Consider the following 20,164-nt stretch of genomic DNA (forward strand, 5'->3'; position numbering starts at 1 on the left):
TCTCGGAGTTTTACTGGACTCGAACATGTCCTGGAAGAGTCATATTTCAGTCCCTAGAAACTAAATTATCACCGAAGTGCGGCCTGTTCTACAGCCTTGGGCGCTTCATGCCAGCATGGGTTCTTCTGATACTCTTTAAATCCTTAATCCGATCGAAGTTACATTATGGCATCCTCTTTTGGGGGGCTGCCAGTAAAACTGCACTCAAGCCACTGCAGAAACTACAGCATAAAGTACTCCGAATCATAGCTAGGGCTCCAAAGGGGCCTGGCTGCCCATCCAATAAGTCGCTGCTGAAGAGATTTGGCGTCCTAAACATAGAAGATATGCGGAAACTAGAAATCGCCAAGTTTATGTATCAGTTTCACTGCGGTCGTTGCCCCGAATATTTCAATGACTTCTTTACCTCTGAATCAAAAGCGCACAAGTACAACACACGCGCGTCCACGTCGTCCAAATATCATATGATCGACCGAAAAGATCATCGCTCCATCAAATATGCCGGACCTGATGTGTGGAACAGTATCCCGCCGGCCATCCGACGGTCGACGAGCATGTCCACATTCAAGTCGAAATACAAGCAATTACTACTAAATAAATACAGTCCATCCTCAAGATTACCGGACCACGACTGACCTATCGATATCGCTTCCCATGACATGCCGCCCTATTTCTTGTCGCATTCTTTTTCTATACTATCTTCTTTACTTTCATTCAGTGTGCATGCCTCCTCTTTACATCGCCTAGGCCAAGGTGGGTGTCAGATTCCATAGACTATACTCCTTGTCGCTTCGACATCTTCCTGTCTTTTCATTGTATCGCATTTTTTGTGGTGTATTGAACTGATAAAATTGCTAATAAACCAATGATGATGATGATGTGGACCGCAATTGTATAATAATACCGTATCTCACGTTTTATATCTCCGTGCTGTGCCTCCGCGCTATTAAAGCACAATTGGTGGCCTACACCCTATGACAACTATCTAATCACAAGGAATATAGTTTAATATCACATTTATTCACAAGCAATGGAATTGCTCAAAATAGAATGATTGGTTGATAAAGGCAGTCAAATACTCCAGCTTTAGACTACGTAGTCAACATATACCACACAAAATGAATTGGGAGATATATGAAGCAATTGTTTTTCCCATAAAAAACCTTAGCGATGTACATTGCACAATCATGTTCAGCATTAGCTGCACGGCCTGGTGACTCTGAAGTTGTAGCAATACAAAAATAAATCAAAGGAGCGGCAACACCATCAAACACGTGATAGGAATCATAGGATTGACCTACAAGAGGCTGAAATTCCTTACAATATTGCCTGCAACACTTCCTATATCATATTACGCCTACATGCCGACAACAATGGTTCATACCATAATATATTATTATTATGATACATTAATGTTATTCGCACTATATTATATTCATGCCATCATATCAGGGATATATAGAGTTCTATATATCCCGGCATAATATGCCTACATGACGAGCGTAATGATTCGTATTCCCCTCGGCGATCTAACGGTGGTGGAAGTGTTCGGGTTTTGACATATTACTTGATGAAAAAACTCAACTTTTGAAGAAAAAAAACGTGAGACTCGCTTTTCCACGTGCTAAGAAATAGATCAGAACCGCATTTTATCATTCGGCGGGCAGCATGTTTGACATGCCACTTGTAAAATACACTGTATAGGCTTTCCACAGTCCTAATGAGATTAAGGTTGCATTTAAAACAAAAATTAAAACACACATATTTAAAACATGGTACTAGTTCAAAACCACCACATCACGAATCTTTCATTGTGTCGTTACAGCCGATTGACATTGCCAAATCAAAATATTGGATGAATTGGTCTCCTTTGACGAAAAAGGCTTCCGACTCCTGTCATAAACGGACCAAAAATATCTTTAACCAGGACTACATCGTTATGCAGCATTTTTACGGTCGGCGGTTATCATCATCAGAACATCCATTTCGTACCAATGATCTGTATCTACGTGCAACAAGTGTTGAACCGACGACGATTTTGAGGGCTTCAATCACTCCATATCGCATACGTTGACTATTATATCGGGTGTAAATTGTCTGTAGGCTCATACTACATGTTTATAGTCGAAAGTTACACACTAATGCCATAATTATACAAGATTTGAATTAAAAACACATTTAAAAAGGTTATTTTAAAACACTGTTTAAAATTAACCCTAAATGAGATTGTAGGCCGTAGGGGATGACCTTGTTAGGAGTCCTTGGAGAGGCGTCCTTCAGAATCACTGCTATGGAAGATCTCAGAGGTCTGTACTCAAATCAATGAAATGTCACTTGGATGCACAATAGCACTAGCACAGCCACCATTTTCCATATGCGTGACTAATATGTGTTTTAGTGAGCTATATGTGTCGCAGAACAGGATATGTAAATTAGATGAAATACCACGCTATTGTTGATTCCCTCAATCATGTATACGGTTACGTCCTGTAGTGTGCGTTGCCAAATGACACTCACATCCCATAGTCTAGCTACGGGTCGTATTCCCAGTATACGAGGACACTATCTGTTCTTGTATAGATCTACGTGTACAATCATTTTCGTAAGGATGATCATTTGTTATATTGCGGGTTTCTGTGCAAAGAAAATTGTGAACAACGTACTGCACTAACACTTAATATCGGTAAAATTAACGACATCCAGCTGGAAGTCCTTCCGAAAACATGCCACCCGTATTCCACTATCAAAACGGATTGATAGAAGTTATTGACACTAATTGGAGGCAGAATCGCGATCACGATGTTACAGGCTTCCTCTTCTTCACCTCTCCCGAACCAGCGGTACGCGGTGTTAAAGCGAGCTCACGAATACTAGGTTCTTTGAACATTTGAACTGAAATATAAAATCGGCAATGGAATTGCAGTTTTAATAAGCGCGCATTACGTTATGTATGATTGAGTATAGAAACATTGAACAAGGATATGGGTGTTGCAACGAGACGACCACATTTGAACGACGCGCATATTTTTTTACAGAGTACAAGGTACGTAATATTGCCCGGGTCTGCATTGGACACTATAGATTCATACTGTGGTACTGACGGGGGTGGCAGGTATTGGTCGGGAAAGGTCCATCTGACTGCCTATGATTTATATATTCTTATAAATGAGATTAGACTTTGATCCTAGACCCCAACGTATACGCGCCTTACTGCATTTTATATCTTTATCGGCAACTAAAAGGTACAGTTGTCACGACAACGGCAAGAAGCATCCTACTTCTGCAATTAATAGGCATCGGTTCCGAAACTGGTACGCGTGCCATGCCATCTGCCTACTAATGAAACGCCACAGGCCAGAGCATCTCATTATAGAACAGAGCATCTCATTATCTCGTTTGCGTGGTCGCTCCATAGCAAGGAGAAATGTTGTGACTGATTGTGGATTCGCTGTTGCCGTCATATTAGTGAATGTATTGCGAGTAGAAGTGTATTGCAAGTAGAAGTAGAAGTAGCGACGAAAAAATCTAATCAAGTACGAGTAGAAGTACTTCTTCACGCACTTCCCCACATCATAAGGCCCATAGTTTAGCCGAAGAGCAATACGGAGAAGTTGTATAGGATACGGTGTAAATACTTAACGTGATGTGGTGGATCGTAAAAATGCAATATTGTGTAGCTTTATTTCCGGAAATTGAAGGCATTACTACACTTGCTTTTATACTTCAACATGTATGTTATCCAGACAAAAGAACTGATATTAATTAGAACTCAAAGTATATGATACGGGGAATTGAAAGTGAAATATAAATACTACTTCTAAAAGCGGAAGATATATTTCATGTCTCTAGTCCAGAAAGTTTCAAAAGTGGTATGCTAAAACAGCTCTAAAACTAAAAAAAAGTCAGAGTCCACCTTTCCAGATTAGGACACGCCATGGACTTTTAGATAAGTAAGTAAATGCTAGATTGTGAAACATCGGTTTCAAACGTTATGATGATAATACTGTGATGAAATATTTCATATGGGCGAAGGGTGACAATCCGGTGTGAACGGAACCACGTCAACCCGCTGCCTAAATAATATTCACCGATACTTACGTGAAATCATAATGGTTATTCCATATCCACTGAGCGCGAAGCGCGACGAAAATTCTGTGCTTTACTACACTTTTATGAAAATTTAATGTTGATATTCCAGGCTGTCTTCCTGATTGGTGAATTAAACTACTTCTACTTGACAAACTGAAAATAGCGAAAAGTAAGTAAGTAGATCACAAAATATTACGAAGTAGAAGTAGCGAAAATCAGATCTACTTGAGTAAGTACCAAAAGTAGAGGAAAACTACTTGAGTACTTCGAAAAAGTAGAAGTACTTCGCTACTGACCACCTCTGGATTTAACTACTTCTACTTGACATACTGAAAATAGCGAAAAGTAAGCAAGTAGTTCACAAAATATAAAGAAGTAGAAGAAGAAAACAAGATCTACTTGAGTAAGAACCAGAAGTAGAGGAAAGCTACTTGAGTACTTCGAAAAGTAGAAGTACTTCGTTACTGACCACCTCTGCTTACATTAATGTATACCGCATATACGAAATGTCAAGCGGTGTGGTGCTAATTTTGCGGGCCGCGTGATCTACTGAGTGAAAAGGTTTGGTAATCACTGCCCGAGAAAAGTTAAAATTTGTTGGACAATGGATACCGGCCAGTCAGACCAATGGAGTTTGTGGCTATCTAGAGATCGTCAGCATATAGCTCCACCAACTAAATATCACGCTGCTATCTAACGATGCCTAATAGCCGAACTTACCTTCCATCGGTTGTGGAATAAAATGTGATGATGGCTTGTTCTTTTTAGCACGCGACCCTTTCAGCGGTTTCCCATCTTGGTCCAGTCCTATAAACCAAAGTCGACCGGATTCCGCTTGTTTGTACATTATTGAACTGTACATGACGTAATAATTTTCAAACACAGACTCTTTGAATTTACATTCCGATGTGAAGTCATCCTGAAAAGGCACATGTCTATATGCATGATAAAGGAATGTGCCAGTTGTTGAATATTTATCGACACACACAGTCGGTTCTACAGCAGGATTTCACTTGAGTTCAGTCTGCACAAAAGATTGACGTATAGTCTCGCGGCTCGAATTGACCATACTGAATACATACTAGGGTGTCAAGATGTCCAATTGGTGTACTTTATTTGAACAGAAACAATGATGGACCATCAATGATTGTGTAAAGATGAACACCTTTGATCATCTGTTCACATCGGATTGTTTAAATCAAATGTTGATTGTGACTTAAATTTCCTTTCCTGCTGTGAAATACTAAGCTTGTTTATGGGATGCATCACATTTAAGAACGGTAACGTGTAGCCTAACGTTCTTTGATAGCCCTTTGTCTTGCATTTGGCATTTTAATATCCGAGTTATTCAGTAAAATAAATTGATGGTATTTCAGCTTAGTTGCCAAGAAGTAGGCCTGATGAATGGAAGTTCGATCATCGGGACGCCGTATATAATTATTGACATTTGACTTCCGACTGAGAGTATCATGTACTGAATTTGCAAGTTAGCTTGTGTTAGTGATGGAATTTGTTGTCACGTGGTGCAAAAGACCACGCTGTTATAAGCCCCATAACATGCTTTTATTAATAAATAATAATAATAATAATAATATAAATGAAAGTTCGAGAATGGATTGATGTGACGTCACGGAAATGGCTAGTATAATATGTGTGCCAAATCTGCTGAGACTTATTTCAATTACAAATCTCAATTTCTCGAATCCAAATCTGGATTTATAGTGAGAGTTTTTGTGGGTTCAAATTTTGATTGGATAAATTCAGCCTTTTTCCTTGAGGCACGCTAGGTGGTCCCAGAATCTGTCATCGTCACTGCACAACTGCAATGCAACGTCACTGCACAAAAAACATGCCTTACACATCACAGGAGATATAGCAACCAATCAAGCCACGATAATCAAATGATTTGCAGCCTGCAGCATGCCTGCTTTCAATGAAGAAATCGAGGACCACTGTTGAGATCACTGATTACTGCTGTTACCTTTACTTACCGAAGTAACTAGCCGTCCTTCCGAGTTGATGGCAATGTACAGATGTGTATCGCGATGCTGAATCGCGACGATACGCAGCCCTACCGGTATCAGGAAAAATACCGTGCTATCGGTCTCCTCCTCAAATCCACGAACTTGACCGTTTGAAACGTTGATGCCCAAATAATATCCCTGCCTGCAGTACAGACGAGTCTTCACACCCTTGAGCTGCTGTTCTGTAGAACATGAATTGCTGCTTCAATATGGGCAGGGGCAAATGACCGACAGCATTCTAAGTGTCATGTACGAATATCACGTGGTATGGTGATCCCCATTGAACGAAATTACATTGCCTCGATGTAATCCATAAGTTTCAACATCTGCATTGGCGTCTGTATGGTTATTGATGGCAAAGATGGATTTATTGATTTTGTCGCCGATGAAAATCCAGTACGGACGACGGGACGAGGTGACTACCGGGGACAGCAAGGTCTTAGTACGCAATTGCTAACATTGAGTAATTATGGTCTACGCTGAGTATTGGGTATAGCCTATTACAGAGAAAAATAAATAAATAGGCGGCTAGACAGCAAAAATACTTGCTTTTCTGGTTCTGGATACCGAGTCTAGGCTAGGGCTGGGCAAAATGGAATACCTGTGTGATTCGAGTCGAGTCGTCTATTCAAGTATCACTCATTATGACGTCAGATTCGAGTATTCTGCCGACATTCAGCGAGTATAGATGGATTAAGATATGAATAATATCGGTTCGGTCAACAGCTCAACAATTTAAGATAAATAGTAACTGTCTATGTCTATTGACACTGCGTACTTGATTAAAATTATTACACTGGCCAACAATTTTTTTTTGAGTGCCAAAGATAGTTTATTGGTTTCTGGGTATTTTGGGGCTGCTGAGTCTGAAAGTGACATTCGTTTCCTTGAATTGGCTCTATTTTTTGAGATAGTGATATTTTCATTAATAGAAGAAAAATCGTTAGCCTAACTTTAGTAACTGCCAAATGTGAACATAAGTATCAATAACATGCATATTGGAAATGTCTCTGAAGCCAATGAATTACTTATTATGGACCAGATACTCCACTATATCTATGTGCTATTGTAGCATCCCATTACTTCAGAAACACTTCATTTTGGACAACACAAGTTATTTAGATGCAGCCTATATAATATGTTGCTGTACCGTATGTCTCTATCGTTATGAGTGATTTCCTCAGCTTTCTGCAAACTGTACTTGTACAGTACAGTGTACATGTAGGCTACATCATCACACAGTAAACCAGGTAATGGAAGGGTAAAAGTAGAAGCATCATTCTGATAAGCTGCAGTTTGTTTGGATTGTTAACCACATGTACATGTACATTGTACAATGTACAGTGTCGAGTAGGCCTACTCCCTTCAGTTATCACATGACATCAATATCTCATTTTATAGCTACGGGGCTATAGAGTAGCCTACTTCTATAGTTGTGTAAGGTGCTTTGATACCTTACTAAATGTACTTTGGGCGTTACTGAAAGCAGTGCTGCGCTTTGATGTCAGCTGTTTTTGTTTACTGCTAATATCGCATAATTTTTGCTTGATATTCACATTAAACATCATTCCCGTTTACAAGGCTCTCTGTGTTAACGATTGCGTGTTTTGCGAAATCGCTTGAGAACTAAAAGAATACGGTATGCACATGCACAATTGCCAATGCACATGCTTGAAGACAGATGTAGACTCATCAAAGTTGTAGAAAAAGAGAATTTGACCTACGTCAAAATCAGGTATTTTTAGCATTTTGTGAAACTAAAATATGGAATATCTCAAAAAATAGAGCTAATTCGGAAAAAACAACGTCATTTTTCGATTCAGCGACATGCAAATACCCAAAAACCGTTGAAACTTTCTTGGCACCAAAATGTGTGTTGACCAGTGTTATCTTTGCCTGCGATTTGTATTTACACACTGTCGATACAAGAAGTTGTCCCTTCACTATAATATAATGTGTTCACTCTAATAACAAACACCTTGTCATAATTTTTCATTTTTTCTATGCAGCCGAGGGGAAAATCGATGAAAATGCCTAAATATCAACGGAATATTATGATTATATAATGATTATACCTAAAATTTTATTGATATATGATCGACTGCATAAAGATGGACATTTTGATAATGGCTTTAAATTTTGATATTGGCCTCATTCTAGTTTGCAGTCCATTAGAGTGATATGATATTTCTTGATTTTCCGAAAATGATACGATTTAGAGTTGGATGGTAAAGGCTAGGGCTCATTCAATGCTATCTCCGCCCCACATTCAATGAGACACCGCTCTAATGGGGATCTATTGCGTTGATCCGGGTATTGTTAATTGTCAGAACTCATCCTCAGGGTGCTGTGTTAAATTTGTAACCAACCATATAATTTCATACAGCCATGTAGTGGTTGGTAAATAAATCTCGTGCCTTTTTTTCTATACTCACGTTCTTTGGACAATAGCGCTATGCTGTCTTCCCGTTTATGCTGCCCTTCCACCACGCTCATTCTATGCTCCATCTGCAGATATAGGGCCTACTCAGCACCAATCCGCTATCTTTGTGGAGTAAAATTTCCTTGATATTTAAACAGACCTTCTTTCACCAGCACGGGCCGAATATTTGTAAACGCATTTGAGCGTCATATTAAACATAGCAAGTTGCGTATTCCTAGTTTCCTTTACAAAATTTGTCTTCACAATTTTCCAGAGCACTGAAAGCCTTCCACTGCGCAGGTGTTCGATCTCGTGGGTTTAACCTGTCACCGTCCTTGGCACTCAAAATGTCTATGCTTCGCGCGGTAATTCCATACCTTCCTAGCATCATACGATCCGGCACTTGTCTATTCGCGATATTTGGCACGTTGTCAATAATTCATTGTCACGCACACACGGTTGGTTGTCTGCATCCATCTCGGCCTTCTCTGTCTCTTTCGAATTGCGCCCAATAATAAACTATATGCACTCAAGAATTTTGAGGACTACTCTGTGCGCAATTCAATTAATTAGAAGCCTCTCTAGAAAAGATCAGAGCCACTAGAAATAATAAACAACCTTTAACCGCTCCCCCTTGCTTCTTCCGTTTCTCCATATTCGTTGGTTTTCCGATTTAAATCTGTGTATATATATTAAACCGATGCCCGCGCCGCGTTTGATTGACTTTGTTTACAGAATGTCGGCCGAGATCGCTTGAACTGTATACATCCAACTCCACGACCTAGTCGATAAGCAATATCAGCTATTTTCTCGAACATACCCGGGAGTTCGTTACCGAGATTATATGACGTGCGTGCGTGCATTTGCATATTTTATAAAAACATTTGTGCTCCCCTCAGTCTGCATGGGATCTTATTTTATAGGTTTCGAATATGTGAAAACGGATATGAATTTACTCTTCAACATATATCCCCAGTGCAATTAGAACTTAAGATATTTTATCATCCAATCAGACCAGATTAGAGCTTGATATATTTTTGCGTGATCATGGTCATCACTGATAAATCACAGTTCATTTCCCATTCTAGACCTACTCCCATTTTGCCATTTGAGCCATTAATATTTTATGATAGTCGCAACGGTGGTTTATCCGCCCATACGGACGGCTTGCTTTAAGCGCTTGAAACTGAATAGTGCATATGGATCTGAATAGGATCTTTGTTAGGATATTGATCGCTCTCATAAATTCACTCGATAACAATTCGATTTTGTTGGTCGGAATTCGATATGAATCTGTTACGACAATGTCACTGTTTTGAACTCCTTATAAACTGCGACAGCCCGTATTGATAAATATTATACATGCGATGAAAACGTACACTACAGTAAATGTACATAATATGTATGCTTAATGATGTTATTATATTAGTAGTTTTATTCATGGTTCCATCAATCAAAACGCAGCACAGGTCAAACAGTAGATGCATTCGAAACGTTTGAAATTATCTGATATTCAGACAATCGACTGGATTAGCCGTTTCCAGGTCGACGAAATCGTCCAAAACCTTCTTTTCGCCGTGAATTTGTCTTTCAACGATTAGACTTGTAGAATTTGTTTCGAAAATGGACTGTTATGACTTCATAAAATCGCTAATATAACATGGAATCGATTTCCAGTGTAGGGAGGGCTATTCCAAATCTAATCAGGATTTGCCGAAATCAAATGGAATAATGCGGATAAAAATCTGGATTTTAGAGTCCAAACTTGGCTCCTCACGGTTCAAATTTTGGATATGATAAATCCAGATTTACTAGAGGGAAAAGCAGCTTTGTCAGGGAGATAATCTATAAAGTCCTTTCAACCCGACCAACACATTGCTCTACAACAGTGCTTCCCTACCTTTTTCAGTTTGCGACCCAATTTTCATCCAAATTTCATCGTGCAACCCACCATGAAATATGACAAATAATGAAAACGTAATTCAATTCACAGTACGTCGTCGTTGTTTTGTGGTCTTCGTGTTGTTTGTCGACTGGGGTGGTCATTTAGGCCAGGCCGATATTTTTTAATTTTATTCCGTAGCTGCCGACTTGTAGCACGGCCCACTTCTAGATTTATTTGAGACACCAGCATGTACGGGGATCAGATGACGAGGAGGAGCCTAGATAAACCTCCAACACTTGAGTCGACCTCGGTTGGACTCGAACAGCTGTCGAACACCACGCTTTCTCGCCACACATAGTGTAGACAAGAATCAATTCACGTACCACATGATTACAAACGAGAAAGCGCGTATATTTCAAGTTGAATACAGTGCGGTTATGAGTAGCTTGCATCGCGGCAATTGCTTACTCATACTCAGTGTAATACCAAATCGCACTGGATTACTGTGTTCCCGATCAATGGTCACAAATCTTTTGGAGGAAGGAATTAATTCCAATTCTCAGGCATACATAATAACACACTCTCCTATTTCGCGCGCCAATCAAAATGACTGTTCAAAAAACTGGTTCATTAATTATTGCGAGCCCGCACACGTGGCCTGCGGTGATTATGGGGCTCAAAACAACCCAATTCACTTTCTGATGAGATAATATCGGAATGGTGATGGTGGTGAAGCATACAATCAAATGGTTCTGTAAACTTTCTATTCATGGTCTTTCCACTACATTGGTCACTTCACTTTTTGATATCATTCCTGATATGCCGACCTTTAGCACCGCCCATTTTAGTTTTAGACTTTATGTATCCGTTTATGCGGGTCTTACGCCTGGGTGTACTTCACTATGTCTATAGCAGTTCACACCCTTTGCAGATTGCTTTCAGAACATAACCAAGTGTTCGGACGCTACAGACACCAGGGGTTCCCGGGGCTCCAGTCAGTGACATACCCCGTCATTGTATGAAACAAAGCCCAATTTCAAACTCCCTGGCGATTTTAAGGGTGTTCTGGTGCTCTGGTATTATGAATAAAAATTGGGTTTTCGAAATCAGTGCGAAAATAGCATTCGGTTGATACCAGTTATTATAAATTCGGAACACTTTGAGATGAATTGCGCTCACATATGAGGCTACAGGCACGTCTGCGTCTCACCTTATCCCCACCTTTCTTCTCGCGCTATATTTATGAACAATAAATATGCAACGAAATATGCAATCGGATGTCGGGTATAAAAATGTTTAAAATTAGTCATTCACGAGCATGGATAGAATATACCAATAACAATTGAAGGTTTTCACAATTTTTATTTTCCTAATCAAATTTAAATAAATTTCAAACGCGTATTACTTTCTTATGCAATAAAAATGGCGCGAACGAAAACAGCTATAACTAGAAGCTGCTGTTGTTGTTGTTGTCATGCGGAAAGGATGAGGGTCCTTGACAATTCTGATTGAGTGAAGACAGACTCGTTTCGATTCGAAGCACTAGTTCTAGTCCATTGGTTCTTAACCTTTGCACAAATACAATACACATGTAACTAAGGTTATGAAACATTACCATAGATTGCTGACACAAAATCACCGTGCATCAACAAAGTGTTAAAGGAATAGAACCATTGAAGTATAACTTCTAGAGTTATACTTAAATATAACTATAAATATTAGAAAACTTAAATATAAATATTTAGACTTTGCTTGTTGCAACATGATTATGAGAGATATGTCTGGGGCCGTGATCTAAGACTGTCCTCTAAGACTGTCCAGTAGGGTTGTTCCAAAATAACCTTTTTTTCGGATCCCGGGCAACCACAGATTAAATTGCTAGGTTACATAAAAACAGCTGCACAAACAGGTGGCTCAATTCCAACTAATAGAAGCGACCGGAGAGCCAATTTAAACCTTTGAATTTATCATGAGAAATATTTCTTTTTCAAATTTTACACTCAAGCAATTGTTGACTTATCTACAAAAACGATGCAAAACAAAGTTGCCGCAATTTCAACTCGTAGAAGCGAAGTTATTTGATTTTTTCAACCATAATTCTGGGATTACCCACCGTCCAGGTTATTTCTGCATATCCACAAGTTTCAACTGCAATGACTTAGCTTCTACTGATTGAAAGTGAGCAGAAATTGTTATGCGTCGTTCTTTTAGGCAACGTAACAATTTCATGGGGTTGACAGTAAATTTGAAAATATTTTTATATTTTTATAATAAATTCAGAAGTTTAAATTGGCTCTGCGGCCACTGCTACTTGCTGTTGGAATTGAACCAAATTTGTTGTGCAAACCAACAATTTAACCAGTGAATCCCCGGAATCCGGAAAAAAAGTTAATTTTGTACATCACTACTGTCCAGTTTCCATTGTACTAAATGTTTTTAACAATTTCCTTGTATGTATTTTTGTGGTAAATTTGAGCAACGGCACGTATAAGAGATCAGTCACTTGCTCCAGCATTGTATCTGTGATTCTGTCTATTCCTTTCTCGATCAAGGACCTGGGTATTCTAAGAAATGTTTCCGCGCGGAATATTCATTTCCAAGATACCCTAAAATACCAATCGGAACAGATTTGAGATCTAATTTAGGCCCGGCGGTATGAGATATGCCACATACGACACACGGCTTTTACATTAAAGCAACATCAAAAGTGATACTTTTTCGACCGAGCTGAAAATTCGTGCGTTAATGAAGTACAGACAAATATAACCCAAAACACCCGCTTCCCATTTTGCAATTCTAAAACTTTTAGTGTTGGATTCAAATTATTGCAGAGTTGCATGTGATAATGAGTGTTTTGTGGGTGGGATAGCATGCTTTAGGAGTCTACGTTATCTTATTTAACTTCAGAGTGATGATAAACAGCTGCAACACCAATAGGTTGCGGGTGCGAGCTCGACCGAGGTCGACTCCAGAATGCCTTCTCAAGTGTTGGAGGTTTATCTAGGCTCCTCCTCGCCACGTGAACCTCGTGAACAGTGTCTTAAAAAGCGTAGAAGCTGGTCGTGCCACAAGTAGGCATATGCGGAATCAAATAACGGATCCCGACCTGGCGTAGCTGTAGACGACCATTGCAGTTGAAAAACACCACGAATACAACAACAACAACAGCAGCAACTTTAGACCGGCTCAAGAAAAGAACCTGCAACACCAAGTGGTTTGAGAACGTACGTTCATGGTCACGGGATTCCCTAAGGGACAGAGAGATCTTGCAGCGTTGTTTTTATAGCTCCGTTACAAAGTATGCCTACCTCTAACAACACACCTACTTTGAAATGTTTTGCTACTTCAAAAAAGCTACCATCCCAACTCAATGATCGTGGTGAGTATAGTCTGCGAGATATTATTTCTAATTTACTGGGATGGGATCTTTGTAATGAAAGCTCACCTTTCGGCATTTATTCTATTGTCACTACCTCTCCTACACTGCACAGTGCACAGCGTCAATCGATGGTATGCTAGAGCGAGTGGTCTTCGCTACGATTCATCGCACCTCTTCAGAACGTAATCACTGAGCTGTTGCCTGTCATGTCGACTAGAGAATTCTATGCTAATACTGTGAGTAGAGGAATGTTTTATAGTACAATTGTAATGTGATGAGACGTATTGCGAAATCGTAATGTAAGGTTGATGGTGAGTGTCCTGACTAAAGGTTGACCCATTTAGCATGATGAAAGGTGACTAGTAAATGTTCCGCTATTGAAATTCCCCTCTACATTAAGCTAATGGGCAAGGAAGATTAACGAGGCGAAATCAGCAATTCTGCAATCCTTTTTGATTGAGCAAACTGACATCATTTAGGTAAACGAGCTTTCTATCAAGCAAAATTATCATTATCATTATTAGACAACGATGTGCTGTTCAGGGACGGGCAACTTCTCCAGTCGGCGGGTCGGATATGGGAAAATGAAGTAGGCCTATACTTGGAGGGTCGGATTACTGAGTCGATGTATTAATCGCGTCTATATCCACCTATAAAAGGAACAAATCGTGTTTAATAGACTTCTAGTTCAACGCATAGAGACCAAAAACAGCCTTCAATGAATTTATTAACGTAATGTACTTCAGTAGCTGTTGCAGTTCAGGTGACATCTGTGGTAGATCAAAGTTTTTAGTTAGATTGGAACGCAGCTTTGTTTTGTAATGTCCATAATCGAAAATGTATGTAGGCGCGAGTCACATAATCATGTAAGATCGGATAACTCTCTGTGGGCCGCTCCGAACCCCGTCGCGGGCCGTATGTAAAATCTGTGTTAAATCATACTTTTTCTTTTGACGCACCTGTTCTGCGGGTTGCTCTACCGCATTAATCTGTTCTATTTTAGTGATACCCAACCTTTGACAGTACCTGACTCTGTCACAGCACGGAATCATGTCTGGTCACCCCTATTCCGTAGACTACATTACTATTAAAGATGCTACGAAAAGTATGCCTGAAGCTATAAAATCCGGAAAGCACAGAAAAATCACTTAAACTTCATCACTTCAGCTCCTCCATATCGTATACGTCGACTGCGTTGGGTGCAAATCGTTCGTATGGGCTGATACTACTTGTTTTTCGAAAGTATTTACACAGCTATAGCATGATAATACAATGTTTGAAAAATATTCATTTTTCAAAGGTTTTTGTTGACGACACCGTTTGTTTTAAAGGCAACCTTAAAATACAGGACTATAAGACCTTGCTACCGCAAATTATTGAGCTTAGAACGTCAATTCCGTAGTGTACCGTGCACAATCTCTCAAAAATCACCGAACATCCTGATTGCTGATATTGACCACCATTCGTCATGTAATGGAATACAACTGTAAATTTACTCTAATGTCACCAGTCTTCATGACGATGTTACTACGTGTATTTTTACTAAATGTATTTGTCGTTTTGATTCAGATGCTGCAGGAATATCAGCACTGGGTGCTTTGATCGAATTGTTATTGTCTGCTACACAATGCACATGGCACGCTAGCTGAAACTGTCACCAACGTAAACAGGTTCCTTCATTCTAATGTTGCGCTCTTATATTTACTTATTCTTGAATAATATATTCATGTTGAGATTACCGATTCATATCTACCAATTCGAATCGAGCCAAATTTGGTGTGCTGCGTTTTCTAGTCAACCTAACAATTTAATCAGTGAATCCCGGAATCTGGAAAAAAAAGTTACTTTTTGAGCAACCCTAATGAATATACCATCCAAAAGTATATTAAAGTTTTGTACCTCCAAGAAGCTCTAATTTATTTGTGTATTCGTTTCGTTGTTAGTCTTATTTTCCTACTTAACTGAGGGACACAGCTGATTATTACATCGTCTATCAAAAATGCCATGCTGGGTGACGGATTAGACGCAATGATGATGTATTCTACATAGTGTTTGAGGGCACCGGGTACACTTCAACCATCGCAAATACTCTTTCACACTCACAGACGCTATCCTCGCTAATGTGCTTCAAATGTTAAAGGTTAGCGTAGTTTTTGTAGATCTAACTAAGGAGAAACAGGGATTTTTAGTCTATGCGGCGGTTAATTTTCCAAATCCATTACGATGGGAATATTGATTTTTTCGATTTCATGTATCAATTTGATCAATAATAAATCGGTCAAAGTGGTGTGCATTAGGGCTGTTCAAAAATAACTTTTTTTTCCTGATTCCAGCCATTCACTGATTAAATTGTCAGGTTGCCATAACAAAGGCTGCACACCAAATTTGGTTCAATTCTAACAAGTATAGGGCTCCGCGGATCCAATTAAAATTTTTAATTTATACAGGAAAATTGAAAAAAAAAATTTTTCAAATTTTTCTGTCAACCCCATGAAATTGTTGAGCTGTCTTCAGAGACGATGCAAAAAAAATTTGACTCAATTCGGACTAGTAGAAACGGAGTTATTCGACTTTTTCGTTGATAATTCTCGGATTATCCCCAAATTAAGGATAATTGGAGAATTATCAACGAAAAACTCCAATAACTCCACTTCTACTAGTCCGAATTGAGTCAATTTTTTTTTGCATCGTCATCTTATCATTTGGTATTTTACAGCTTGTAGCCTATTTTATAGGCCAACCGTTGTAAACGGCTAATTGTCTGCTCATTGTGAATCATAAACGGTCAAATAAAACAAATAGGTGGTGATGGTGTTATGGTCAATCGTACCACAATATCCTAATTGAAGAAAAACTTCTTGGGCATTGCATCGTTATTATATCAAGAAGCGCGTGATGAAAAATTGTGATGTTGACAACATTGTCAGAATGAATCAACACGGTGTTTCACCAGCAGTGTACGCACAACTTGAGTGTTGTCAGCCAACTGCTGCTGTTGAACGTCTTTTGCAAGCTTCTTAGAAAGGGCATGCACTTTCTACCCAAGAATGTAGGAAATTATCTCGTTGCACTACAACTTTTTTTTTATTTTCTCTACCATAATACATATTGTAACCACTGGAATTCTTCATAGGCTAGATTTCGTTAAAATATTGGTTTTTCATGTAAAAAGATGCCTGTTTTTGAGCCAAAATCGTTTTTTCAGGCCAAACTACTTCGTTAGGACAGCCAGTTCCATACAGAAATGAAGATAATTGGTACAATTTTAACATTATGTGGGAAAACACCTAATTTGCATACGTTAGGTCAAAATTTGGTCAAAATTCAGTTTGTTTAGGTCGAAAAATGTCAAAATTTTGATTTTTTAGATCAAAATTTTCCTTTTTTTAGGTAAAAAACACCGCCCTAATTATCACTTATTCGTTGCCACGATGATACGGTAGGCTCTCTCAATAGGAGCTATGTTACATTTAATTGATTATATGAATGCACAGCAGTTTGACCGATCATATCGACAATGAAAGATGTCGAAACTGAAGGACTGCTCTGACCAGCATGAAGTCACATTTTCATGTAAGAATATGCCATGTTATGACGCGCGCCTGTTTATCCCACAGTCCCACCATAGTGGTATACCCATTGGTGGCCCTACGATTGGGAAGGATGGCTGGGCGAGACATCCAGGGGCCCTCTATAAGTAAGTAGTCGCAGCTTCTGGGGGGCTTTCGCATCTATTGTTACCCATTTAATATTAGTGCGCAATATAGAACGGGATCACGTGATGTGTATATTACACTATAACACAGCGTTGAAGCAGACCGGAATGTTGAATTGCTCTAGCTCCTGAGCCCTATTTTATCATACATTGTCAAATTATAAAAGGAGTGAACCAGTTAAATATACCTCATGCCTTTATGTTGAAGATGTATGGCATGTAGCGTGAAATAATAGAATAGCGATACAACTGCTGCAGGCTAAATAGACCCACACTAATCTGAAAAGCTATCCGCTGACATTAGTAATGAGCCAGCACACCACGTCAAGGTTTGAGCCGGGCGCTGGATTAGGTCATATCTATCATTGCATGGTTGCAAGGATAGACTAAATCAAAACTAAGTACCTCTACCGCATGCAGAGACTTGATGATTATCGGGATATGAGACTTTTCCAACAAATGCAGAGATTTGATGATTGACCAAAGAGGAAGGCCCTTCCACCAGGGGGCCCCGGGCGACCGCCCACCTCGCCCACACCAAAAGCCTCCACTGGGTATACCCAGTACCCAATCTTCTGACGAGTCGCAACTGCCTAATCTTTAACTTTTTAACTTTTTAATAGTTTCTCTGTTTCTAGAAATATTACTTGAGTGCAAATCTTCAGCAGCAACTCTACCGAATAGCATCAAGGACTGGTCTGGCCGTCTCTGCATGTGACCATATGCTGTAAATTTCTGAATGCTCAACTTATGTCCACATCATACTTTCGTATATGGCCCAGTGATTAGCCGCAGTTCAAATATGCGAATATCAGTATCTATGTCGCTATTGGTAATATTATGCAGAATCGAATTAACAGTAAAGCAAAGATAACTGTAAGGTTATCAAGTATTTTGAAACATTACTTACGTCCCTGTGAATGAAACTAAATCTCATAGCACTAAAGTCTAATATTATCCAGAAATCGAGCGTATTCCACGACTCAAGTTTTCGTACCAGTTGCTGAAGACAACTGCTATCAACATGGAAGCGCCTCGTTATGTCGTGTAACAAGATTGCAGACTTGTATTGTACGAAATTAAAATCGATAGATCAGAGTCAAGTTACTCTCAACGCCATATAAGATCATTGGGAATTATTGCACGATGTTGTAGGTTGTGTTGTAATATTTGATTATTTCCGTTTATGTTTTCTGAGGCTTCACCCTGCATCCTTGTTTCATCAATCAGTGTGTTGTATACCGGCGAGTAATTAACAATAGACATCCACTCTGCAGTCTGTCGCTAACCTTAGTAAAAGAGCAACATTTACTACAGGATGGACAATGGGCATGGGCACTTCGTTTATGAATTAACGATTTGTTTCGTGTCGTCGTTAAAGCTTGCGGATGATCTGGACGTGGCGGGACGAACAAACTAACAAACGATGGTTACATATAACAAACAGTGCGTAAAGTAGATAAATCATTAATATTTCAGAACCGTCCTGATATGGAACCAAGAGCTAGGATATGAGTAGTTCCATGCACTCATCGTGCTGTAGCAATGTGTGGCACACACATTATACACACCCCTGCTTTATCGGTATATCCTGCTGTATAGCATCTTGGATGCCCCCATTTTCGCATACTGATGTCTGATTTATGGAGATATCACGAACGTGGCAAGGCTAACCAAGCAGTTCAAAGATGCTAATTTCAATGCCGCGGAAAGCTCTATACATTTTCAGTAATCATTGGAAATAGGGTTTACATGTCGGGTTGGAGCCTGATTATTCTCATTTTTAGTCAAAATCATGTATACAAATTCACAAACCTGAACTTCTGGACTTTCGAATATTCAATCCTTTGCCACACGGACAATGAAATGACATGTGCAGTGAGACCTTCAGTATGACGGGCAGAAAAATTTGCGGCATAGCAAGCAGAGCTGAATGATCCGCGGATTCCCTCCAAAAGTACGAAGTTCCGAGATCTCAGACTTTCATAAAGTTCAACGATTTATAATCCCATATTCGCCGTGAGGATTGCCCTCGAAAATATACGTGCTATTTGGCCTATTGCTGCCAATGCTACAGGATGAAACATGAAATTGATCAATGGAGCATGCATTTGCCACGATTATATCGTTGTACGATCTGTATACATATTCATACACCTCAAATTAGTCCTGTTATCACTTCAGAAAAGGTGAGATTACTACTCAAACAGACAACTCGTTTCGAAGTTTAAACTTCAGTCTACTCTAATCGCTGGTGAACTTGATTTTTCCCAACCCTAGTACCAATGCTAACCAGTACCGGATCGAGGGCCCTAAAGACCCTAATGAATTTTTTGATGTTGTACAATATTTGAAATTATAAATTTTTATTCTCATTTGTGAAATCAATTCAATTGTATCTGCACTCTTTATTACGCAATAATCATAACAGGGTGAGAGTAGGGGAAGGTGGGAACAATGGATAAAATACATTTTTAGCCGTAAGTATATTTTGAATCCAGAAATTCCAATGAGCTCTAGCATAACGATGGATGAACATAAAACGCATATTTACAAAGATGAATGATTTGAAAATACGAAGACATAGCGAAAGCACAGCTAAAACGTACCGTTTCAGTCCGATTGTCCTAAGACGGGATACAAGCACAAT

General features: G+C 39.3%; 1 protein-coding gene across 4 annotated transcripts; it reads right to left on the reverse strand.

Annotated features, from left to right (window-relative positions):
• Window positions 1-1,001: 1,001 nt before the first annotated feature.
• LOC145455495 (fibroblast growth factor 14-like) lies at window positions 1,002-19,779 on the reverse strand. Of its 4 annotated transcripts, none has more exons than XM_080333477.1 (4): window positions 19,330-19,779; window positions 6,081-6,295; window positions 4,810-5,008; window positions 1,002-2,892 (listed from the first exon to the last, which is right to left on the reverse strand). In XM_080333477.1, the coding sequence occupies exons 1-4, from the start codon at window positions 19,430-19,432 to the stop codon at window positions 2,795-2,797; spliced, it is 615 nt and encodes a 204-aa protein (XP_080189603.1). In that variant the 5' UTR covers window positions 19,433-19,779; the 3' UTR covers window positions 1,002-2,794. The 4 variants fall into 4 exon arrangements, with proteins under 4 accessions (XP_080189603.1, XP_080189606.1, XP_080189605.1 ...); XM_080333480.1 differs by lacking the exon at window positions 19,330-19,779 and adding an exon at window positions 13,866-16,086; XM_080333479.1 differs by lacking the exon at window positions 19,330-19,779 and adding an exon at window positions 9,154-12,132.
• Between the last annotated feature and the right edge of the window lie 385 nt (window positions 19,780-20,164).

The sequence above is a fragment of the Botryllus schlosseri genome, chromosome 14 (assembly GCF_051294905.1).
Source record: "Botryllus schlosseri isolate E-star chromosome 14, Bs_hap1, whole genome shotgun sequence".
Lineage (NCBI taxonomy): Eukaryota > Metazoa > Chordata > Ascidiacea > Stolidobranchia > Styelidae > Botryllus > Botryllus schlosseri.

Coding starts and splice junctions, on each gene's coding strand:
- LOC145455495 (XM_080333477.1), bottom strand. CDS start 19,432: ATGCCGCAAATTTTTCTGCCCGTCATACTGAAGGTCTCACTGCACATG. Junction 6,296..19,329: donor TCGAAAGTCCAGAAGTTCAG/GTTTGTGAATTT, acceptor CATGTTCTACAG/AACAGCAGCTCAAGGGTGTG. Junction 5,009..6,080: donor AAGGACGGCTAGTTACTTCG/GTAAGTAAAGGT, acceptor GTGCCTTTTCAG/GATGACTTCACATCGGAATG.